A 24,745-nucleotide genomic window follows, 5' to 3' on the forward strand; every position below is an offset into this window, starting at 1 on the left:
AACAACATAATAGTTACAAAGCACATGTATACGTCTAAACAGTATAAACTTCCTCATTGTCATCACGAAGCATTTCTATTGGTTGAAGTATATGGTCTGCATACCACAGATAGAAGCACATATATATGTATGTACAAACAAAGAACTGCTCCCGATATAGGACCCGGTAATACCGGGGAGGGAGCTAGCTGACATCGAAAGGGCAAACACTGGCAGGTAGAATTAATTGCAGATATATATAGTCTTATATATCAACCTTGAACTACCAAATATCCTTTTGTAAACTACATCTTAATATTAAGAAAGAAAAACTGATATAACTACAGGATTCCTCATGTCACATACAGAGATTTTAACTATCCAAACCAGCAATAGATAGCGTAGTGCTTATACAATCAGACTGGACCCGTTTCTATTATTCACCTCGGAATAAACTATGGACTGGACGCACTACATGTCCTAAAGACCTATGCCGGATGATAAGGCAAATCTATCCACAGATGGTGAGGTTGACAACCTCTATTTGTCCACTGTATGTTAATTTGCGGCCGGAGGCCGCATTCCACTTGTAACACACATGCTTGACCGAGTCTAGTCACGTAACCGTCGAATAACCTGCCAAGTTGACATGGGAGCTAATGTCCCCGGCGCCAACTAACGAGTGACGGCCCGTGATTGAACTGGCGAGGGGAGGGGGGAGACTACATGCATGTAACGAACGAGAAGCTAAAAAGAACAAAAAGTCTTGCTGAAGAATGTGCTTTTCAGGGTGGTGAGTGCCATTTATTACACACAACGCCAGTATAGACTCCCACCCCTCGGGGTCGAACCCATGACCTACTGATGGTCATGGGGACTCAACCCGCTCGGTGTCCTCCGTTGACGAGGCGTCTACCATAGACCACGCTCGCCCACACAATTGACAGAGGTCGGGAAGTAATACTTAAGGGAGCGCGAGCTAGGGCGGCAACACCTAACCCTGAAACCACAATCTACTTCCACGACCGACGTACATCATGACCCATGCACTGGCCACCCGTTTGTCCCCTTGAGCTCCCCGGATGATTGGTACTTGTAGCTGTCTATAATAACAACCGTAAACAATAGCTGCTATGGACCATAACTGGCATCTCTTCCACAATAAGCATCTAGAGACAATTCCTCAAATGGCAGCATCGAATCCGTCGCTAACGTGGTCCGCAGTTAATCATAAAATATCACTCGACGCCAAGCAACGAACAAAAAATGGATAATATCCCGTGTGCAGCACCTCGCGCTGGGCCATGCGCTAATCTCTCCCGCGGTATTTTGAGGTTGCCACTGTATTTGATTAGGGCCCATATGGTACATTTGGAAGCCATTCAACCCATAACGTCCCCCAACAGCATAAATTGCAATATCCACCTCACTAGCCCGTGCAGAAGTTTCGACTACTTGGTCAATTCCAGACTTCGGAAGGTTTGGGAATCACCATTCTTACAAAAAATCCAGTTATAGACTACGCCACACCGGCACCCTCTTTACCACCCAAAATGCCGGGGGGAATCTACCTCAACACCTCTGGGTAATTTGGGCGCCAACGCTGACCAAACGACCTCGCTGAGCCATTTAGAAAAAGAGCTCTGGAGTTTACGAGCCGCCACCGTTTGGCCGTGGTTTGTTCTCAATGGTGGTATCGTTGAATGAACCACCGCTGGAAAGCAAGGTTCTTTTGATAAAGAACAGAAGAATGAATAGGAGCTTAAAAGACTTTTGATTGATATTCATCTAGCTACTTGATATCCATGCCACAATGGAAGTCTAGTCTATTTGAGTCCCTCTATCCCACTCTATTTCCCACCCACTCTATGAACCTCCTCAAAAAAGTGCTTCAAGTCCTCTGGGTCCACAAACGGCGTAATCCCTAAATCACACACCCACATTAGCACACCGCACATCTCCCCCCCCCCAAAAAAAAATCCAAAACTCACCATGCCCCAAATTACAAATCCACCCCTTCTTCCCATTTCCAAAGGCAGGCACCGTCCTCTCCACCGCATCCGTAATCGCCTTCCTCCCGCCATACAAAATATTCGGGTCAAAGTTCCCCTGCAGCGTGACCCTGCCGGCGGCCACCTTATACGCCTCCTCGGGATCATGCGTCCAGTCCAAGCCCACAACCTGATACCCGGACACACACAACTTCTCCAACGCATACCACGCACCCTTTGCAAACACCGTCATCGGGACAGGCTCCTGCCCCAGCTCCCTCAGACGCTTCGGCAACCGCTCCGCAATCTCCCTCAAATACGGCAGTGAGAACTCGTCAAAGTCGCGCGGCGACAGCTCGCCCGCCCATGACTCAAACACCTGCACCATCTGCGCGCCGGCCACAACCTGCTGCGCAAGGAACTCGACACACACGTCGGTGATGCGCGCGAGCAGGCGCTTGCTCTCCTCGGGGTACTTGAAGATCCACGTTTTCGCGTGGATGAACATCTTGCTTCCACCGCCCTCAATCATGTAGCTCATGAGCGTCCACGGCGCACCCACGAACCCCAGAAGGGGGACACGGCCACGCAGCTTCTTGCGCGTGAGGGTGATGGCGTCGAATACGTAGCCGAGCTGCTCCTTGACGTCGACAGTTGTGCGGAGCTTTTCGAGGTCGGCGGGGACGCGGAGGGGGTCGGGGAAGTGGGGGCCTTTCTTATCGATCATTTCGACGGTCATGCCGAGGGCCTGGGGGATGACGAGGATGTCGCAGAAGATAATTGCGGCGTCGAGGAGGCCGGCATAGCGCTCGACAGGCTGGAGGGTGATTGTTGATGCGAGCTCGGGGTCGCGGCATACGGCAAAGAAGTCGTTTGTGCCTTTGACTTTGTGGTATTCTGTACGGGGGTGTGATTTGTTAGTGGTGGGCGGAGGGCCGATCGGGGGAGAGGTGGAGGTGCAGACCAGGGAGGTAGCGGCCGGCTGGAGAAGTGAGGGTGTTAGAAGTTCGGCATGTAAATATGAGAGCCTTCCTACACAAACCGCAGTGGAATGGATTGGAGTGCGGGTTCACCTTGACGCATCACCCACATGGGCGGTCTCTCGACCGTCTCGCCTGTTAATTTGGCAATCACATGTCAGCTGACTGGCATCCGTAGAGATTCAATTCCAAAGAAGAGAAATACCTCTGGCGGCGCGGAGCAAGAGATCATTCTGGAGGGGTTCAAAGCTCTCTGACATGTTGTGTGGTGGTGGGAGGGAGTGGTTGATGTTGGTTGATGTGATATTCCGGATGGTGGGGTTGACGTTGTTGCAAAGGGACTCGGGCAAGAAATGCCCCACTGCCTGTCTCGGAACTTGCCGTGCCCGCGACGAGAATCCGGGGAAATCAGATGCCCGCCGAAAACACCTTGAAATGAGTGAATTGCACGGTACAATACCTGTAGTCTGAGAGTGGTAATTTTGACTAAATTTCAGTAAAGAGGTGATATATATTGATGTGATGATAAGTTTCTATGAAGTACATGTACAGTCGCATGCATCAAGTCCTCGCCGCTCACGATGCAACACCCAACCTCAATACTCGTTACTCAACTACAAGTGAAGATATTTAATAGAGAATACATAGTAGAGTTAAATAGAATATAAAGAAAACGGTTTTGAGACTACTATCTAGTATGGCCTCCATTGGCTTTGAGACACGCCTCAACCCTTAATGGTAATTTATCTAGCTTTGATTGAGACAATGCCCCCCACTCCTCTTGTGCAGCGATAAAAGGTTCATCATCACGATGAGGTCTTCTCTGTCTATAACTTCATTGCCTTTTTAGTGCACTCTTGAGCATTTCCCATGAATTCTCTATGGCATTGAAATCTGGTCATCCAGTAGGCCAATCCTCCTCCTGACTGGACAGTTTGTATCTTTATTTATTTGTACAGTATTTCAGCCCATTTTATGGAGAATAACAGCAGCTTGCCACTTGTCATATCTTGAAAATTTTGCAGAGTTCGTGGTGGAGTGGTTATGGTTTGACTCACCGTCAAAAAACGGCGGGAACTTGTTGCATGCGACTGTACAGCGGCGGGTAAAAAGTGATCGGACGCTTGCAAAAGCAATATTACATTTGGCGGTTCGAGGCTGGGTTAAAGGTCGATACATCAACGAAATGGCAACGAATAACAGTATTTGATAAATAGGATGAATATAATGTACATTTAGTAGTGCGTAGAAGCTCCTTTTCTCTTAATACATTCCCTGACCCTCCTAGGCATACTCTCTATCAACCTCTTGAAGTCATCTGGTGTGAAGCGATCCCATTCTTCCTGGAGTGCTTGTATAAGCTGTGGCTTGGTGGTAATGGCCGGGGTTCTTAGGTTTATTCTGTATTTCATTTTCCGCCATAGGTTTTCAATGGGGTTGAGGTCTGGTGACTGGGCAGGCTAAGGTATCCGTTGTATTCTCAAGCGATTTCTAGCTTCCCTAACAACCACAGACCTGTGTATGCTAGCTCCGTCCTCCATAACCATGGCTTCACCATCTGCCCGTCTTGTCTGAATATAAAAGGGATGTAATGCGGGAATCATAACAAGTTTAACATAATCTGGACCCTTTATAGACCCACTCGGTAAGATCACCATAGGTCCCTTAGTACCCAACTTGATCGCACCCCATATCATGACCGATGTCCTACCACTTTTGAAAGAAGGCAGTAGACAATCTGGAAGATCCTCCTCACCAGCTGCTCTCGACACCCAGCAGGTTCCAGCATGAAATCCCACCTCAAACCTCGATTCGTCGGTCCAAATAATATCTCCCCAATCCTCCAAAGTCCAGCTCTTTCTTTCCTTGCACCATTTTAACCTATTAACCATGTGTTGCTTCTTTAGGAAAGGCTTTCTTTTTGCGCGACGTCGGTGGATGCCTGCTTTGGCTAAATATTTCCTAGCAGTCTTTCTAGTAATCGAAGTAGGTAGGAATTTGATAAGCTGATTAAGAACTGTACGTCGGCAACGTCGTGCAATCCAGACTAAGAACCGCTGTTCTCTTAGGCTTAGCTTCTCTGGCCGTCCCTTCCTAGAGGCATTTTTGGTATAGGGGACTAGACTGCCAGGTTTCCGATTGTCTTTATCTCGTTTGACAATTGAATAGCAGGTGCTTTTTGGTACTCCAGTTTTCTCGGCTATTTTGGCAAAAGGATAACCCTCGCCATGTAAGGTGATAATAACTGAGCGCTGAACCTCTGTAGTCTCCGCCCTTTTAGGTTTTGAAATGGGTTTGATGGCGGTCATTTTGGCTGTTTGGGTACTAGAATCCGTTTGCTATTCACTTCTACGCTCCTCACACGAGTACTACTACCATCAACATTGTCTCAGATTTCTCAGCAGTTGATCCAGGCATCCGATCACTTATTACCCGCCGCTGTACATAACTCGATCGAGAGGTTGATTCTTACATGTAAAAGGTCATAAATCATGAGAAGGCAACCAAACCACACCAAAATTCGTCAAAAATTGGTCTAGATGCAACCACCACCCACAACACAATTGCCATCAATAATAAACAAGGCTTTGGGGGATGAAGTATTGGCTATCAAGTTTAATAAATCTAAAAGGGCACTCTCTGAAGTCAAATGTGGAAGAAGTTACATGAGCTAGAAGTAGAGAGACCTGGAGATTTGGGTCTTGGCGCATTTTTCGCAACTCAACGTAACAAAACCAACACAACTCATTCTAGAAGTGTAAGATTGTAATTTTCAGCTGATAGAGCGATCATTCATATACAAAATATATAGTCTTCCAATTCTCAGAAAATACCCATCATAATTGGTGGTTGAGGACCGGGTTGAAAAGTGGCATTTTTGGTGTAAAATGGGCGCCTTCCCATGATTTATGACCTCGCGCTGATGAGAGAAGAGAGAGTAATTTCCACTTCTCGACTTAAATACAGAGCATCTTTAATGACAACTAAGCTAACAATTCTCTATCCACATATTGTTCTCTAGTACCTTCGCCTAGTGATACCTACATTTACTTAACCCGATCGAAGATCGAGACCTTAATTGTAACTTTGTTGACGCTGAAATTTCTGGGGCCGCTCCGAGTCCAGCGCAGTGAGTTGAACGGACACAATAGTGTAGTCGAGAAAGCTGTTCCTGGAGGCCTCCTACCGCTACTGCAATACTGAGCTGTTCGACCCTACACTTACAATATTTGATTTTGTATTTTTGGCCATATGGGCCAAGCTTGCTAACTTGACAATTCGTTCTGTATAATCGCACCCAACCCAAATCGTCCGGCCGATAAACTCAAAGGATTTTATGACCATACACTGGCATAGTTCACATTCTCATGTGCTGGACCAACTTTGGATAGGGCTGCATGCACTTGGATCCACCGGCCAAACCACCCGGCCACACATCACACCCTACCCCGGCCCGGATACCGCATCCAAATTGGAATTACAAACCCTTTACACACAACTTTCTACGATAACCATCGAGCAAGGGGTACGATAAAGCAAAGCCTGCAGCTCGCCCCTAATTCTAGATCTACATACCACCGACCAATGCCTCCTCACTTGATCATGGTTCTACAAACAACGTTTTTTCCCGCCAAGGGGGTGGATTAAGCTTTTAGCGGGTGGGGACAGCTAATGGGTTAAGCTTTTGTTGAAGACCTCCTCGCATGCTCCGCATATTCGCCAGAAGACGCCGGTGCCCGAGAGTTTTGCTTGTGCTCTCTTCTTCATGCAAACTATAGATTTAAAGGAAATTATTTCTCAATCTACACCTAAGATAGGTATTGCTACTGCTGCTGCGTACAGGTAATCAGAACCCTAGGCCTCTCCAGCCAAGAAGCACTGTAAAGGCAGGATTTATGCCCGCAACCCACCAACCACAACGGAAGGCTTAGGATATGCAAATCTGCAGGCTCGATATCTGCGTAAACATCATTACACATGCCCAGATCAGCGCAGCAGACAGGGCAGGGTACCTATTCATAGTGGCAAATGAAAGCCCTCCGCATCACAGCCAATCACTCGATGACCGGGGGGACCGGAAGTGCACCAGTCCATATCTCCACAGTATCGTGTCCATCTCCTGTCCACTCTACCTCAGGCTGAGCATGGGTCTTCCGGAGCCTTGGGTGTCAATGTTTATCTGACACGCCATGCCATCACGGCGGGGAGGGGGCGCTTGGACACTGACGTATATAGGTGGTCCGTGATCATGATTGGGGGATTGCATAGTACGTCCTCTGCTAGAGGCCACTTCAAGGAAGTAGAAAGAAGCCATAAAAATTTCCGAAGAGATGAAGCCAGACTGCCTCTCATGCCTAGCATGCCTACATAGCACCCAAGGCAACAAAAACGCTCACTCGCCCCCACCAGTGGAGTAGGTGTCCCGTCTGTATGCAGTTAGAGCAAAAAAAGGAAACATTGTTTCCTGAAAAGCCCATCCGCCCAAAAAGCCCCTATCCCAGAATCCCAAAGAAGCCCGCAGGAAGCCAATCATAGCAATGCCGTGGCTGGAAGGTTTCTCGGGATGTCCACTGACTGGAGAAGGGGAGAGAAAGAAAAAAGGAACGTCTCGGCGCGCGCGTCGGGGCCCGTGCGCGTATCAAAAAAAAGTAAAGAATCGGGGCCGGAATCTCCTTTCCTTCCTTACATATACTTTCTTTTGCTTGTTGCTGCTTGCTCTGCTTGTTCATCTCATCGCAGCAAAGCAAAAAGGGGATGAGTAGATGGTATGCATGTAGGTTACGATGGCATGATGCGTACGTTAGGCGGGCTTTCAGGACGTTGAAGCATGTAGACTCCCGGGCAGACAGCTGTTAATTTCTTCTTCTTTCATTCGTGAGCTAGGACAGCTGTAGCTGGTTTGTGAGAACACCAGTTGCGTCTGTCTAACCCAGACATACATAGAAGGCCTGCGTAGGCAGGAGAAGGAGGAGAGAGCGGAAAGGAAGGCAAGTTTAGGGCGGAAGTGGGTTAGCGGAAGCTTTCCCCCCTGCGTTGTTTTTCGGGGTTTCTTGGCAATTGGGGAGGACTTGCAAGTTGCGAATTGGGTTGGGGGGAACTAAAATGCTAGCTGTGGACCCTGAACTGGGAATGGGGCGAGCGAGCGAGTGATAGTTCCGTTCGTGACTTTCCCACCTCTTCCTCCTCCTCCCTCTTCTCCCTTTCTGTCTGGGCTTTCCTGCACCTGGGGGCAAAGTGCATACGACTACCACGAAGTGACGAAGGAACGAGTGATAGCGCGAGATACCAGTCTGCCTCTCGTTCTGTCTGTCTATCCGCCTTCATATTCGAATGAGGACTGAATAGCTGACCTGATATATACGCCACTGGCTTCATTTTGGTCCTGTCCAATAAACGGCCTAGTTGCACAGGAAATCAATTGCATTTCCTGCCAGGCACGTTCTGTTGCATATACAGTAGCATCATCGATTAACTCTCCTTGCCTGCCTCACAACAGACAGACATATAGGTCTCTCTTCTCTGCTGGACATATCATTACAAGGATCACAGCCTGCCAGGATATCAATCCGGGCGGCGGAAAAGGAAAGCATCATCACGAACGAAACCCGGCCCAGCCCTTTCTCACCCTTTCATCGTCATCCAATAACGCACTCACCCAACTGCACCTACCACCACCGCCGTCCCTTCATTCCCAGAAGCGTCCACACCCTCTCATCACAACCTAACGGTACCTACCTCACCCTAGGGACCAACTTGGACAGTGAGCCACAGCAACCCTGCCCCTAACTGCCTGCCACTCTCCCGTTTCCGTCAAATCCCCAAGAAGGAGGCACACCCCCTCCCCTCCCCCCCATCTCATCATATAGGCCAGTACAAATGTCGACCCCCTCTACGCCATCTACGAAAAACCGCATCGGCCTCGGCCTCAACCGTCCACGTCCCTCACACCTCAACACGCCGTTCGCGAACGCTTCAGCAAACACCTTTTACAACAACAATAACAACAGTAGCAACAACAACAGCGGCCTGCCGCCCGCTCCAAGTTATACAAGCCAGTCCTCCAACGGGCCCCTGCTGTCGCCAAGTACTATGCTGGCCCGGAAGGCCTCGCTGAACCAGTTGACACAGAACTCTTTAGCATCGATACCAGACGGGACCATGGGGTACGGGCTTGGCCTAGGAAGTCCTACGAGAAGCATGTCGAGGGGTGGTGATGATGGCCTGAGAGCGCGAGGGAGAGGAACACCGGTTGCGGGGGTTGACGTCGATGTTGGGGATCAGGTCAACACCCCCGGAGGCATGCATGGGACGGTGAAGTTCATTGGGACCGTCAAGGGGAAGGCGGGTGTGTTTGTGGGTGTGGAGTTGGACCCTGATATGGCAGGTCGGGGGAAGAACGACGGTGCAGTCGACGGGTTCGTTTTTTCCCACAACTCTTTATATTATTATTTTTCTTCCTTTTTTTTTTTTTGGGCACCCATATAACACAGGGGTTTTATTACACTATTACTGTGTGCTTTTATCTCTTACCTTTTACCCTCTCCCCTTCTTTTCTTTTCGCGGTAGCTCAATGTTGCATTTTTGGTGATGGGGATTATCGTGACTAACAGCACCGCTCCCGGGGAATTAGTGTACGTTACTTCACCACCGCACACCCAAACTCGGGGATCTTTGTGCCACTCGCGCGCGCACAGAAGCGAAACTCCGCGTCCTCCTCGAATCCCCCACCAACACCAACACTCCTCGGGCTCAACTCCCCTACCGGGACCTCCGCGCTTTCACCACCTAGCTACCCTACTCCCCGGCGCGCCGAGTCACCTTTCGGCTACAACAATAACAACGGCGCCCGAAGCGGCATCGGCCTCGCGCCCTCATCCCGCCCATCTCTACCGCGACCGGAAAGCCCTGTCCGCAAAACCACACCCGCTCCCGCCGCACGAGGCCTGCAACCTCCGGGAACGCCACGAAATGTCTCTTCGGCCATGGGAGGGAGATTTGGGGGCCCAAGTCAGATGTCGGGAAAGATAAACTACGGTAGACCGAGGGCAAGCAGTATCGCTTCTACAGTAAACGGTGGGCCGGCACATCCGGAGCGTCCTGGAACTGCCACTGGATTCTCTGGCCCTACTCCCAGGATCTCACACACGCCGAAGCACTCGGGTTCGTCACTGGGCCTGAAGCAGCCAAAGAATTCGGGACAGAGCGGGCTGCGGAGTGGATCATCAATGGGAATGCGCTCCATCAGTTCATTAGGGCAACACCCGGAGAGGCAGCAGCAGGAAGGTTTACAAGAGGAGACTTCGCAGGGCGATTCGGGAATTGGGCTAGTTCACGCGGAGGAAAACGAGTACGATAATGCCAGCGGAGGCGTAAGCAATGGGTCTACATCGGCGCTGGAGGATCAACTAGCCCAAAGGGATCGACAGCTGCAGGAGCAGGCTGCGCAGCTCCTTGAAATGGAGGCGTCATTCTCAGAGCTGCAAACATTAATCCAAAGTGCGCAGGTACAACCGCCGCCAGTAACATCTCCGATATCCATACGGAGCGGTGCTTTCGACGATGCAGATGCAACACAGCTACGGGCGTTACTGAGGGAGAAGACAGAGAGGATCCAGGTTCTTACTGCCGAGTTCGACGCACATCGTGCTGACTTTAGAAGTACGATCGATACCCTGGAGCTTGCCTCTACCGAGACAGAGCGTGTATACGAGATCAAAGTTCAAGAACTCATGAACGAGATCCGGGAGCTACAAGAGCGAACTGAGGATGTTGAGAGTGTCGCCCGTCAACTCAAGCAGCTTGAAGAATTGGTAGCAGAGCTTGAAGAGGGTCTCGAAGACGCACGCAGAGGTGAAGCAGAAGCCCGCGGCGAAGTAGAATTCCTTCGTGGTGAAGTAGAACGCTGCCGCGAGGAGCTCCGCCGCGAGAAGGAGAAGAGCGCTGCTGCGGTAGCGAACGCTGCCGTAGGGAAGCTTATGCGTCCCGGCTCCGTTGATAGCGAGGTCGAGAAGAAGGACGATGAGATCCGCGGGCTGAAGGCAATAATCCACTCGCTTTCGAGGGACGCTGTTCCGGCTGAAGATGGAAGCCATGCCGTACACCTGGGGGCTCTCCGCCGTGTCAATGGTGAAATTGGCGACGGGGATGAACTGACAATGGAGCGCAACACCCGCGAGAAATTGGAGCGTGAGGTCAATGAACTCCAGGGCCTGATTGACCGCAAGGCCTCCCGTGAGGACGAACTTGAAAAGGAGATTGAGTTCCTGCGGAAACGCAAGGAGACCCGCGCGTCCGGTGCTTCGGGCTCCATCTCGGAGAAGACAGCACCAGGCATCGTCGGCTCGTGGGGCCGCAACTCTGGAGAGCGCCATAGACCATCATTCTCCGCTGCAGACACCGAGACTGCTACTACCACCACTGCCAGCGAACGGGAATCACGCGGAACCGTCGGCAGCTGGCGAAGGGCCAGACAAAGCAGCGCAAGCAGCATGGCTGGTGCCGAAAAGGAGGAGTCCGTTCCTGCAGCTGTTGTCAGCAGTGGCGCGCTTGCACCCATTACTGCCGAGGGCTCCGATGCGGAGGCAATGTGGTGCGAGATCTGCGAGACCGCGGGCCACGATATTCTTACTTGCACCAACATGTTCGGCTCCGCTGCTGGCGGCCCTGCGTCTGCGGGCCCTGAAGGCGAGAAGCCACTCCCAACCCCACCAACAATCCACGCTAAAGAAATTGTCGACGACGATGACGAGACCAAGACCATCGCCTCCGATAGCGACCACATCGAGCCGCCTCTCAACATCAACGGCAACGGCGTATCGCCCGGCTCCGCATCCTTCATGGAAGAGGAGGAGCGACGACGGATCGGCGGTCAAGAGCGGAAGAAGAGCGTGCACCTCCCTGCACCGCCACCAATGGTCAGCGTTGATAGCAGCTTTGGCCCCGTTGCTGGGAAGGAGAGCGGCGTGGTGGAGTTGGATAAATGGTGCGCCATGTGCGAGAGGGACGGCCACGACAGCGTCGATTGCCCGTTGGATATGGATTATTAGATGAGGGAATGGCTTAATGATTAGCTTGCTTTCATTCCTTTTCTTTCTCGTCTTCTTCTTCTACTGATGCATTGATTTAACGTACGCGCGGGCGGGCGGACTGGCGGGGCTAGGGGCGGCAAGGCTTGAAGGGGTGGGAAATCGAATCGAATTGAATTAAGCATTTTGACATTGGGAGTTTTTTACGTTTTTTCTTTTTTCTTTTTTTTCTTCTTTTTCCTTTTATATATTCTAGTCTTTTTCTCTTCTTTCTTTTCTTTTCCTTTCTTTCTCTCCTTATTCCCTACGTCTTTATTGGGTCTCATAAAGTCTCGTATCGGTGCCCTATTTCCTCTCCCCCTCTCTTTCGAGGAGGGGAGACAGATTAGTTATGGTTCTGTGTGTTTTTAATTTTTTTCATGGGGTGGTGGTGGTTATTATCTTCTTTCCCCTCTTCTTATTTCGGGAGTGGATTATGATTTCTCCTCCAGGGATGAGGAGGGAGGAATGAGGGGGATGAATGAGGGATGATGTGTCCAGGCGGGATCGAATAGAAATGTGTACTGTATGTGTATCGGAAATAATGAGCTAGGAGCGGTGGGGAAATTAAAATGGAGTAAAATAGACTGTTGCATAGAGTGTTGAGTGCTGAGTGTTCGTTCGATGTGGAGTGTCGAGTGTTGTGGTGGGTGTCGAGTGTTGGTGAAGTCATAGACAGTCACTCGGTGGGCGTCAAACTAGGTTAAGTTAGAGCATCATAGGGCATCACTCGGCTGATGGCAAAAGAACAGCGCAACCCGTGAATTCGGGACGTGATGTCTCATCGGAGTGCTGAAATCAGTATATATAACAGGCGGCCCGGTCTGTCGGAACCTATACATACTTTGGCCTAGATCTGTTTTATACTTCAACTGCATACAGCCGGGCGGGCGGGTGCATAGCTTTATGGGTGGATGTATGTATTTACAAAACCGTGCTCATCACGACTCAGCACTCCTAGGAGGTTATTTACATCCGGTCCAGGCGACATTACCCTCCCCCCCCCCCCCCCCAAAAAAAAAACCTCCGTAACCTGCAGGTCAACTCAGAAACAACTACCACGCGAGCACGCCGGGCACAATGGGCGAGACAGTGCGAACCACACTGTCCCCCAATTATCTCGTATATATGGATACAAAACATCATGAAGCTCTTTTGTGTTATGAATTTTTTGTGCATACGATGGGATTTTCCACTGGAGATGTAAAGACAGATTATAAGACTACCGATAGCAATAGTTAGCAACACTGTGTCCATAGCTAGAAAGAACACTCAGACTGTACAAGTAGAACAGATATACCAGACTAGGCAGTATATCTTCGCAGTTGGGAGACTCTTTTTGTCTCACCAATTAAGTCTTCTACATCACATTAAGCGTGACTTTCAGCTCAGGGGAGGACACGGGTTTGGACGCCCAGATATGGTTTAATGCGACTGATTCTCTTCATCGACGACACTATTCTCGACCTGTTCTTTTCACACTCTTATTATAACAACTAGAGACCATTGGTTTAAAGTATCTGCGCCTGCCTTGATGACGAGGGAAGTGGGCGAGTACATAACTGGGACCTGACAGGACATGCCACACCGATCATTACCCCTCGCCAAACCATTCTTGGCACACTAACTCTGCCAAGACCAGTCTGTTCCTGGGGCTCAAAAAAAGTTTTTCCTTCCGCTCTCTCCAAACACCAACACCCAACATCTCCATCCTCAACCTCAACCTCAACATCAGCAAAACCACCATCGCATTGCTCGAAATCATCACCACACCTAACAAACAATCTGTAAGTTCTCACACCCTCTTCCTCCCCCTCGCTCCCTCGTCCACCAAAAGAAAAGAGAGGGGGAAAAAACATACCATGATGAGTATCTCCCAAGAATGAAAGGAAGAGCCGTATGAGTCCCCCACAACATATAAACCGGACCATCCATCTTCACCCATTAGCGCCCTGCCCGACCTTCTTGGGAAATGTATGATCGGTTTGACTTTCTTCGTTCCTGGGGGGGTTATGGTGCGGCGTGGGTGTTGTGTGGGGAAGTCTCGTTGTGGGGGGCGGTGCTTAGAACATTGGGTACTGAGATGTGTTTTGGAATCCTTCTCTCTTTTCCTTGGTGCAGGAGGAGCGGGCTTCAATTGAGTTTTGTGAGAGGATTAACGCTGACTTTTTTCGTCTGTGGATAGATAGGATTCAGGATATCTTTGCATTGTGGGTGCGCAATGGATTTGTGCATCATACCACGAGCCCGGCATATGGTCTATGGTCATGGGCTCGAAATACTTATTCTAGCAGAAGATCAAATAGTAATAAATGGAATCAATAAATCTCTCCATTCGTTCACTGAACCTACCAAGTCAAAAACTTAAACTTTGTGTGACCGTCATGAGACATAACTCCTTTTTTCTTTTCTTCTTTCCTTCGTATTATACTATCTTTTTACTACAGGGCCTGATTACCGGGCCGTTAGGGAAAGTGATACTGAGCGCACATGATTTGACTCCATCCAGTTTATTGTCTTGCAATTATATAGCCATTAAACAATCCATGGATTAGAAATAGAAAGCACGAAAAGAAAAATGCAATAGAGAAAATAGAAACACATGATGCACACCACACAAACACACGAACAATTTCAAAGCAATAGCAAATGATCGAAAACAAGTGAGACATGAAGATTCTTCGCGCTACACCAAGTGAAAATAAAACACAAGAAACAAAACGAAATTCAAACCATTCCCTCCGCCTTCCCACCTCTTCAAATTAATGCATCGAATTGTAGAGTAATGGAAATAAAAAAAAAAATTAAAAAAAAAAAAAAAGATCCACCACATATTTCCATCACATTTCCCGTACTCTCACAGGATTATCGGAGCGATACGACCTAAGCTACTAAAGTATGCTAACTTGAAAGAAAACCCAATCATTTAGCACTACAAACAATTAGGCATATTCGCCTTCCCCCTCCCAGTTGAAATTTAGTTTTTAGCTACCGCACCGTGCCTTTACCGTATAGATAATAACAATAACCCCGGCCCCAAATTTAATTCCATCCGACCTGTTGAAATCAAAGCAAAGCAAAAATACAAAAAAAAAAAGAACACCACACGCTGTAAAATACGCAAGGAAAACAAAAGTGAAGAACTCTGATACGCAGCTTGTAGAGGGTAGATTATTGAACAAATGAAAATGAAAATGAAGGAACACTAACAAACCCAGATTTGAGCTTTGGACGATAATTTGTAAAGGAATGAAAGAAAAAAAAAACTGAAAGATATTAGAGAACCGAACCGAAACACCTTTCATTCAAACATTGGCCCCACTCTGATCCAAAATTACTGCCTCACGAACCCGTTCCCCTGTACATTACCATATTGCTGCTGCCCATACGCTTGTTGCTGGTTGTAGAACTGCTGATACTGCTGTTGTTGCAATAATGTTTGACTTTGCGATGTATACGCATTTTGAGGAAAATAGCCTGCTGCACCTTCGTATGCGCCGTAACTGCTCATTCTCGGACTTGGGGATTTGGCTTTCTCCCTTAACAAAGCTTGCTGCTGTTGCTGTTGAAGCTTCTGTTGCTGAAGTTGAAGCTGTTGCTGTTGAAGCTGTTGCTGCTGGAGTTGTTGTTGCTGGAGCTGTTGCTGCTGGAGCTGTTGCTGCTGGAGCTGTTGCTGCTGGAGCTGTTGCTGCTTGAGCTGTTGTCGTTGGGCAATGGCTTGTTGAACTGTTGCGCTGTTTCCATTACCAGACCATGAACCCTTCATGAGTTTCTTCTCCTTCTCTCTTGTCTCAATTGCGCCAAGAAGACCAGTCTGGTGAGGTGGTTGTTTTTTGCCTTTACCATTGTCTAGATGGAGGAGAGTTGACCCCGTTTGCTTTGCAACATATTCCTGTTCGCGTGCAGAAAGATGTGCGGACAAGTCAGCAGCAGATGAAACCAGACCGTTCGGGATGAAGGCTGAACTGTGTCTTTGTAATGTGGGGAGCAATTCACTAGATATGTTGCGGCTTCCTGGTGAGGGGGTGCCGGAAGCTTTTCGCTGATGAATATAACGACTCCTTGATTGTTGTTGCACCGCAGCAGCAGTAGCTTTATCAGATACGTATTGCTCTGCTGCTCGATCCGGAGATCTTTGTCCCCCAGCAACTGGAACCATTCCGGGTTGCCAGACCATGCTCCGTCTTTTTGATTCGCCGCTCTCAGAACTGTGAGGCTCGTTTCCGGAGTCCGGGGAAGGCCTGTTCCAAGAATCACGTTTTTCGCTACCAGCAGAAGACCTGGAAGATTCACGGTTGTGTTCGGACCAATCCACATTCAACGCTTGGAAGGAGTCCCTACGGTTCCCGCCCAACATAGTACCGTGCTGAGAAGCAAGACCTGACGCGATAGTAGCATCCGGTTCCATGAACTGTCCATTTCCCCTACCAATACCTCTACTCTCCGCACTCAAACTACGCCCGTGGTTTATCGTCGTCCCAAAATCAACTTTGGGAATATCAGCAGCCAACGCTTTTCGCTCCGCAGCAGTTGATTTGTAATACACGTCACCCACCACAACCTCCGGTTCAATGGTCGTCCCCACAACTTTCTTTACTCCCGCTCTTGGCATGTCTGCATCTCTTTTTGGTGGTTCCTCCCTCGTGTGTACGCTCGAATAATCAGGTTCGTCTTCTTCCTCACTCCCATACTCACTTCCGCTATTCTCGGCATTCTCACTCAACATCTGCTGCAATCTACTGGCTCTTCGTCGATCAAAAGTATCCTCCTCCTGATAAGTAACATCATCGCTATCTCTTCCAATTTTGTCAAGCGCCTCTTGACTCATTAGATGCCTCGCAAGGCTTTCGATACTGTCTGTTGTCTTTGGCGTATCGTCAGCAGAGGCTGTGCCGTTAGTCGGCTTTCTAGAGATGTTCTGGGTTTGGAGACTCGGAATCTGGTGAGCGTTAGGTGACCTGTGCGGAACTTGGGTAGGAATATGCGGTGACGGTGATTCCAGACCTTCCATAACGGTGTAGGGGACTACCTTTACTGGTTGGATAAGGGTACCTCCAGGTGTGTCCTGCCATGAGAATCTAGGACGACGTCCCTCCGGAACACCAATATCCAACTGACCACTTCCCTGTTGCTGCTGTTGTTCCTGCTGTTGGTATTGGCGATGCACTTGCTGAAATGACTGCTGTGGAGGGGGAGGCTGCCTAATAGTGCCGTAGCCTTCCTCGTACGCAACCTTCGAATCGCCCATTGGTGGGGGCCCGGAAATTAAAACTTGCGAGTTCTGAATTTCAAACCCTGGTGGGGGCTCAAGGCTTCGATATCCAAGTGAGCTCTGCTCAGTGATTTGCGAGTTCTGGCTAGGTAATAGGTGCGGTGGGCTTGAGGGAGGCGAGATAGAACCCCCTGTCTCTTTCAAGAATGCTGCTGCTGCTGCTGAAGTTCCCATTTCATTTAGTGTATTATTAGAAATCCGTCTCTGTATTTGTGGAGCCTGCTGAGGCGACTGGGGCAGTTGGTTTGGTCTCGAGCTTGGAGGATGAGTCATTGTTGGCGTTGCTGGAACTTCCGAAAAGGCCGGTTGTTCCGTCTGTTGCTGAAGACGACGTGCAGCAGGATCAATGGGACGACCTTGGAATAAGCTAGAATCAGAAGATCCAGAATCACTTCGAGCTAAACCTTGACCCTGTTGGGAATCATGCTGGGCCTCTGCCATAGAATAAAGTGAAGGGGAAGCCCTCTGTTGCTTCTGATACTGCATGTACCCTGTCGACTCAGATGTTGAACGTTGATGATAATTGTTCGAGGGCAATGGTGGAGTATTCAACGGAACATGCTGTGGTGGAAGTTGAGATGCTGGAATGGGTAGAGAAGAGCTTGATCTCTGAGAGTCGCCATCGAAAGTTCCACCGGGGAACCTTTGTCCAGCTGGAAGACTGGTTCTAGGCCTTGCGGTCCTTGATTCGTTTTTCATCTTCTCGTAAGTTGCGTTCTTCAACTTAGCTCTCCACTCCGCCTCAGTGTTGATAGCAGTCCCTTCGGAGACAATTAATGACATGATATCTGCCACTTCCAGATACCCATATTGTCGTTCCCTGGGCATTGCAAACATCAAGCTCTTTACGTCATTGATATCTGGAACCAACCTATTTGGGCGTCCATAAAGTGCAAAGGTATCAAACGTGGGGAACAGCCACTTCAGCATCATTTCAAACCCACTGACAGCCGGGTGCACCTCTGGCATCACAAACACAAATCCCTCACTCGTTGTTGGTGGGTCTGAATTAATGGTGATCTTGCCCTCTATCTTGACAAGGGTGCTCTGATCTATCAGCGGCTTGCTCTGGGGATAAATAGCGTACGCTGAAAAGGCATCCGTAATTGTCGCTATTGGCTGCGATTTCTTGCTCTTCTTATTTTCATAAAACTTGATATCTCCCTTGAGGATAGGAATAGAAGTATATCCTGTTTTCTGGGCCTTTTTCAAGAGCGCCTTCTGCTTCTTGACTTGCTTTTCGTCTGGAGGCGTGATTACTGCCCAACATCGACGCCATGGTGTACCGGCGCCGAATCGCACTCTTGCCCAATCCTCATACTTGAAGCGAGTCTTCTCGATTATCGTGTTGATACCGTTGAGTGTCTTACCCTTTCCGGCGATCAATGCGCCAGTGTAGGCTTCCTGGAGAGAAGAGTGCTCAAACATACACAGCCTGATACCGGCAGTCCATTGCGTGAGTGAATGGTGGGAATTAAAATGAAAAAGGTATCGGTTTCGCCCAGCAGTGGAAATACTAAGGACATTAGTGAGCGGAGGAACATCTGATGATCGAGTTGGAAGTGTATCAATCTATATGCCATCAGTCAATGATTCTTTGGATAAACATATGCAAACTAGAGAAAGCGCCTGAGACACTTTAGATCTACCAGTGCCTTGGCGTTCCCCAGCTTGCATAGACGGGAAATGCCATATCCCTACCATCTTAATCGATGCATCTGTGAGGTTCAAAAATGTTGGCACAACCTCCTCCCCCGGCTTTGCCGCATCTAATTCCGCCGCATCCCATAACGATAACACGGTCCCTACCAGCTGCGCGAAGCACTCCTGCCAATTTCTGTCATGACTTGGCTTCCCATCTACCCCGATTCCGTTAGCTTCATCTTGCACGCCTCTACCGCCGCAGCAGTGCCGTATAACCTCATCCTGCCGCGCCGATCGCAGGGAAAAACATACCAGGATTTAAATCGTTCAATTTCAAGAAATACCCCTCCGTGTATAGCTTCTTGCTATGGCTATTTAGAAACGTAAATATTGGCTGCAGCTCTGGTAAAGTATCCCGCTCCACCTCTAGTAGCGGTGGTTGGTATGGCTGCACGATACTCATAGGTCTCGAGGACGGCCTGCTCGTTCTGCTTTGCGGGGGGTGCGGGCTGTCTCGCGATGGAGATGCGATGTGCGCTTCGGTAATCGAGGTAAAGGTATCGCGACGTAATCGACCTTTAGGTTCCTCGCTTGGTGATTTTGAAGTGAGAAGATTCGTGAAAGACGCGGACCAGGCTGCGGTTTTGTTCGTTGTCAGTTTTTTAACATTCTTAAAGATTCGCTCTATTTTGAGGAACATTAATGGCCAGCGGCTACTGGCAGTTGGGTTATTTTTAGAAGGACCTTGGGAGGGTCGCAACTCACAGCGGGAACGAGTCATTATGACAGATTTGAAAAAACAAAGTTATTATCGAGCTGTTGCACAATATTAAGAAGGTAGCTAGCACTCTCGGACAACGTTTTCGCAAACAATGTCTGATTGAACTGAGAGTTGAGTAGCAGAGTAGAGTAGTGTCCAGGAACGAAAGAAAGAATACTGGATTTCTCTGAATGAAAGGGTGTAGGCCCGTAGTGTAGGTGAGATCCGGGTCCGGTCAGATTATTGTACCTGGCTGGCTGGTTGGGGCTGAATGGGTGACACTTGCTTGTTGGTGGGGGGAGCCAGGCGAGAGAATCAAGAATGACGAGTGATTAACAGTAAAATAATTATTGATATCCTACCCAGATTGCATAGAGGTAGCCACGAGAGAGGTGCAGGCAGGAGTAGAAAGAGGCTGAGAATATGAAACGACGCGCCTTCAATCCTACTTCCTACAGAATGAAGAAGAGAAGAAGTGCAAACGGGAATCAAGGGCGGAAACCAGGAACGAGGGGTGTAAGTAGTAGAATGGGACGATGACAGAAGCAGGCAAATCAAGAAAAGATAACCTGACACGGGATGATTGAGCAGCAGGCAGCAAGAGCGACAGTGGATGGAGAACGAGAGAACAGCGCCGCGAGACAGTTGATGCAGTCAGTGGACGGATGTCCCGGAGCAAAACGAGGGAACAAGAGATCGTTAGGTTCGAGCGGCTGGTGTTTGGGAAGAATCCGGACTGGCCCCTGGTCCGAGGGAGAGAAAATGAAAATGATGCCCAAGTTGTAAAGTATATTGATACAGCCTAACTTATCTAGATGCAGAAGGAAACAACTACATCTCTACCAGCTCCTTCCTACTCTACCCAGACGACACCCCATCCCCCTTCGTATTGTACATATGTGTGTAATGTGTGCAGATGTAGCTTACCCATACCCATCTCTACCTCTATCTCCCCACTTTCTTCGTGCCGTGCGAGCCTCCCCCTGGACTCCGGGGTTCCTGGGAGGTACAAAGTACCACAAACTGTCTACATACCCACATACGAGTCGAGGTTACTTGTAGGTACTGCACGTCTAAAGTGCGCCAATTGGCTGGCGCATCTTCCACTTGAGGCATAGTGGGCTGGTAGCTAAGATAACTCTACGCGTCTTTCTTGGGGATGTAGGTACCTACATTCTAAGCAGTCGCAGCTTCCACGATACAAGACATAATCCAAGGCGGTCACGTAAGAAGAGTAAGACCCTGAGGAATTTCAGCAATACCTACTTGTATTCCAGCTTACTCCCTGGGCTGGTATTTTACCAAGCCAAGGTCATATCAAGGATTTCCAATCAGATTGCAGAACGAATAAACTTTGAGGTAACGCGGGACTTCAAGATCCCGTCTTAATATGACCGCGTAATGGCTATTTTCAGCAGCCAACTACCACCAGCAGCATGTCATTCAGGATCCCCGTCGAAAATCGAAGCCACTTTGAGCCATCGCGCAGCAAAACCTCCGCACCCACTCCTTCACTCATCACATCACATCATCCATCCGTACCCAAGCTTTTTATCAGTTTTGTCCAGGCTCGTCAAGTAACTGGACATTCATCAAAGGTGGTAAAGACAATAAGCTGTATGCGGCTACGCAATTCTTGCCCAAGGCTATGGCTAGTCCCTTGAGAGAATGCTCGAGACAGGCATGAGCAGAAGAAACAATGATCTGGACACAGTATGCATGCGTGTAGGCGAATCAGTATTTGTAACTGCCTAGGTGCCGAGAGCAGCACTGGCACAACACAGCGGAAAAAACCATTCCGTATTTTCCGTAAGCTTCCGTGTACGATTCGTTTGCGGTATGTATGTTGAGAGTATGTACCTACATCACATAAAGAAGTGTGTAGCATAATAAGAACCAGGTCTGTTTACGATAGGTAATCATATTTTTCCACGCTCCGACGAGAAATGCAAGGCCGAATATCAATTTTACTGCGTATGTAGAGTACTTGGCTGTTAAGCTGAGTGTATCTGTATTTCTGCCCAATGCTCGACATATGAGGCATATCGATGCCTACTTTTGCTTAGCATTACACCGGGGCGCCCGTATCAGATTCTGTGATGGTCCTTTCTTGAGCTTGAGAGGTACCGACACGTATTGAAGCTGGAGTAACTTCCTCAGACAAGACAGGGTTGAGATGGATATCACGGAGCCTTCTAGGTGTTCACTGCACGCCATTTGCAACAGGCTGTTCGTGTTCACCCTATTCGGTGGTTTCATAGCACAGGCTAGGCGAAGCGGTTGAGCCGAACCGAAAAAAGATTATTCCCGGCGAACAGACGGCGCTATCGGGATGTGAAAACGGTGGGATAATTGAGTTGATCAAAGCGTTACACCCTTCAAGATCCAGAGCTTCGGGAAGATCCTGCTTCTGGAAAATCTGGAAATATACATAGATAATTCTTTCGAGGATAAGGAAGATGATAATGATGGACCGATGATGCAAGCTGCCCGAGGCTTGAGACTGCATTCTAACGTTTCTTTTCCTGAGCTCAGCTCGTCGTGCATGGATCGCCAAGGAGGCCAATATTACTGTACATCGAGTTGAAATCCAGGCTTTTTTGTTTTTCGTGCAGGCAGGCAGTGGGAAGGGCTAGGGCAAACAAAGACAAGCGAACCATTGGGTGAAAGCGAGCAGGGAAGGCAAGGGCAGGCGAAGTCGAGGCTCAGCTTTAAGGAAACTATTTTTTTTCCTTGGGAGATGCCCCACGGCACCCATAATTCTACGCTTGTCCCAACGCGAACTTCCCCCCAACACAAAAGAAAAATCTTTCTCTCAGCTTTTTGAGGATCTGTGGACCTACCTCTCGCCTTCCCCACCTTCACGCCCCCTGGCCTAAACATTTTTGTCTATCGAGTCTCCCTATCCCATCCTAAACCTAGTGCAAACACTCAAACAACTACCTACCCTCAACTCAAACAAGTGAACATCTCCCGTGTCCTGCATCACGAGATCTAGGAGATCATTCATCTCTCTTATTACTTGCAACTTCCGCTCCTCCGTCGACACCCCAGTTATTACATTTCTTCCTTTCTTTCTTCTTCCATCCTTCTTCGAAGATACCGTTTCTGGAAAAGCCAGTCATGCGAATTCCCTCTACCTCATCTCTGTCAATCACAACAAACACCCTCACCTCCCTAACAGGAAGACTGCTTCCGAAGCCAGTACTCAGGGCATCTCATCTTTCACATATCAGCAGAGCATCAGTTGGGTCTCTGGTACAGAGAAATCACCTCCAAACACTCACCGCCCCTATCTCAACGGCTACCTCATCAACTAGCTCATCTACAGTCACCCCATCAAATAAACAACATGTCCCGGCATTAATACCTCGCTCTCGTTCTGCGCAGCAGAACATCTTTCATCCCTCATTCTCTTTATTTGCCAAACGCCCGCCGAGGCCTTTCCCGATCCCGTTCAACTCACCCCCGGCATCTTCATTCCCGGACTCATTAAGTCCTAGTCTCGCCCGAGTTCCTCGCTCTGAAGGAGCTTCCTATCTCCGTGGAATCACCAACGGCGACGATGCAATAGTTTACGCACGTTCCTACCTAGGTGTGGCGGATGGTGTCGGTGCTTGGAATACGAGGTCTGCCGGGCATGCAGCCTTGTGGTCACGATTAATGCTTCACTTCTTTGCGTTAGAGGTTGAAGGTGCTCCAGGCGTCGTTGACCCAGTTCACTGTCTTACAAAGGCATACCACTCAACTTTACATGCAACCACCGAGTCTACCAGCTCAGTATGGCAAGGAACCACCACAGCATGTGTTGGTACACTCACTGGGAATACTTTCACGATTGCCAACATTGGAGACTCTCGCTGCTGGATCTACCGTCCATCTGCTGGCGACTTTGTCCTAAAAACAACAGAGCAGTGGCATTGGTTTGACTGCCCGAAGCAGCTAGGAACCAACTCTCCCGATACACCCGCTACTGATGCAGATGTCCAGAGCATCGAACTTGAAGATGGCGACATGGTTATCATGGCCAGTGACGGACTTCCAGACAATCTCTGGGATCATGAGATCCTTACTATCTGTGAAGAAAACGCCGGCTCAACTGGTCCGGAGATAGCAGAACAACTAGTTAGGGCGGCGAAGAAAGTCGCGATTGACCCATTTGGCGAGAGCCCTTACATGGAACGGGCCGTTGATGAGGGGTTGCCAGTTGAAGGAGGGAAATGGGATGATATTAGTGTTCTTACAGCAGTTTATGGGAAAGGAAGGTTCTAGATTTAGGTGTTTGATGTCCAGGCGTTTTGTTTGCTTTGTTTAACTTCTCGTTCCTTCTTTGCATTTTTTATTTGGCAGCATATTTTTTTAACATTTATTTTACTCAAGTCCACTTGCTGGCTCAACGGCGGTATTTGGTTAGCCTTTTTCTTCTTTCTTTTTTATGCTTTTTAGTGGGTGTTGGTCAGGACATCGTCGATTTGACTTTTTTTTCTTTTTCTTCCATTTCTTTTCTTCTGTTTTGCTTACTCCTTCATTGCTTCTCTCCTAAAAAAAAGTTTGAAGGGGCGAGCCGGGGCGTTCTACATTGCAAGACACGGGCCGGGCTTGTTTAACATGTTTATCTGGTGGTTATTCGCTTTCGTTTCGTTTTAGATAGACTTTTACATAGTGTTATTTATTTTTGCACGCACTGGGTGGGGGAGTGAGGGGAACCTTCATGCTTGATGATGGAATACTGGGTTCTCAATAGTTTAATGCAGGTATTATATAGATTTATCACTATCATATATTTACCCCGTTTCCCTACCTATCCGAGGAGCTCTGTAATTTTACTCGGGTTTCGGGTTTCGGGTTTTGACATGAACAATCACGAGTCAAAGTATAATTATTGCTTTTTCTTCTAGTTCAACCACCAAAAAAAAAAACATAAACTCCCATTAATACATAACATTCCCGTACAATACCAGAAATTGAGGAACAATACAAAGGCGTAGATACAATTGATAACCTTTCCCCGCCTAAATAAGGAAGAAACAAAAGTAAAAAGAAAAGTTAACAAG

At 48.6% G+C, this 24,745-nt stretch overlaps 4 protein-coding genes across 4 annotated transcripts; 2 read left to right on the forward strand and 2 right to left on the reverse strand.

Annotated features, from left to right (window-relative positions):
• Window positions 1-1,829: 1,829 nt before the first annotated feature.
• H6S33_001099 (uncharacterized protein) lies at window positions 1,830-3,210 on the reverse strand (the record flags this gene model as incomplete). Its single annotated transcript, XM_044832440.1, has 5 exons — window positions 1,830-1,903; window positions 1,971-2,867; window positions 2,935-2,952; window positions 3,044-3,085; window positions 3,156-3,210. The coding sequence occupies 5 exons, from the start codon at window positions 3,208-3,210 to the stop codon at window positions 1,830-1,832; spliced, it is 1,086 nt and encodes a 361-aa protein (XP_044694066.1).
• A 5,617-nt stretch (window positions 3,211-8,827) lies between these two features.
• H6S33_001100 (uncharacterized protein) lies at window positions 8,828-11,997 on the forward strand (the record flags this gene model as incomplete). The annotated part of the gene is made up of 2 exons (XM_044832441.1): window positions 8,828-9,366; window positions 9,582-11,997. 2 exons carry the CDS (start codon window positions 8,828-8,830, stop codon window positions 11,995-11,997), a joined length of 2,955 nt encoding a protein of 984 aa, XP_044694067.1.
• A 3,352-nt stretch (window positions 11,998-15,349) lies between these two features.
• Window positions 15,350-19,712, reverse strand: H6S33_001101 (uncharacterized protein; the record flags this gene model as incomplete). Its single annotated transcript, XM_044832442.1, has 3 exons — window positions 15,350-18,859; window positions 18,989-19,146; window positions 19,244-19,712. The coding sequence occupies 3 exons, from the start codon at window positions 19,710-19,712 to the stop codon at window positions 15,350-15,352; spliced, it is 4,137 nt and encodes a 1,378-aa protein (XP_044694068.1).
• Window positions 19,713-22,814: 3,102 nt separating this feature from the next.
• On the forward strand, window positions 22,815-23,963 carry H6S33_001102 (uncharacterized protein; the record flags this gene model as incomplete). Its single annotated transcript, XM_044832443.1, has 1 exon — window positions 22,815-23,963. The coding sequence occupies one exon, from the start codon at window positions 22,815-22,817 to the stop codon at window positions 23,961-23,963; it is 1,149 nt and encodes a 382-aa protein (XP_044694069.1).
• Between the last annotated feature and the right edge of the window lie 782 nt (window positions 23,964-24,745).

This window comes from Morchella sextelata, assembly GCF_020137385.1.
Source record: "Morchella sextelata strain SCLS chromosome Unknown scls_10, whole genome shotgun sequence".
Classification (NCBI taxonomy): Eukaryota; Fungi; Ascomycota; class Pezizomycetes; order Pezizales; family Morchellaceae; genus Morchella; species Morchella sextelata.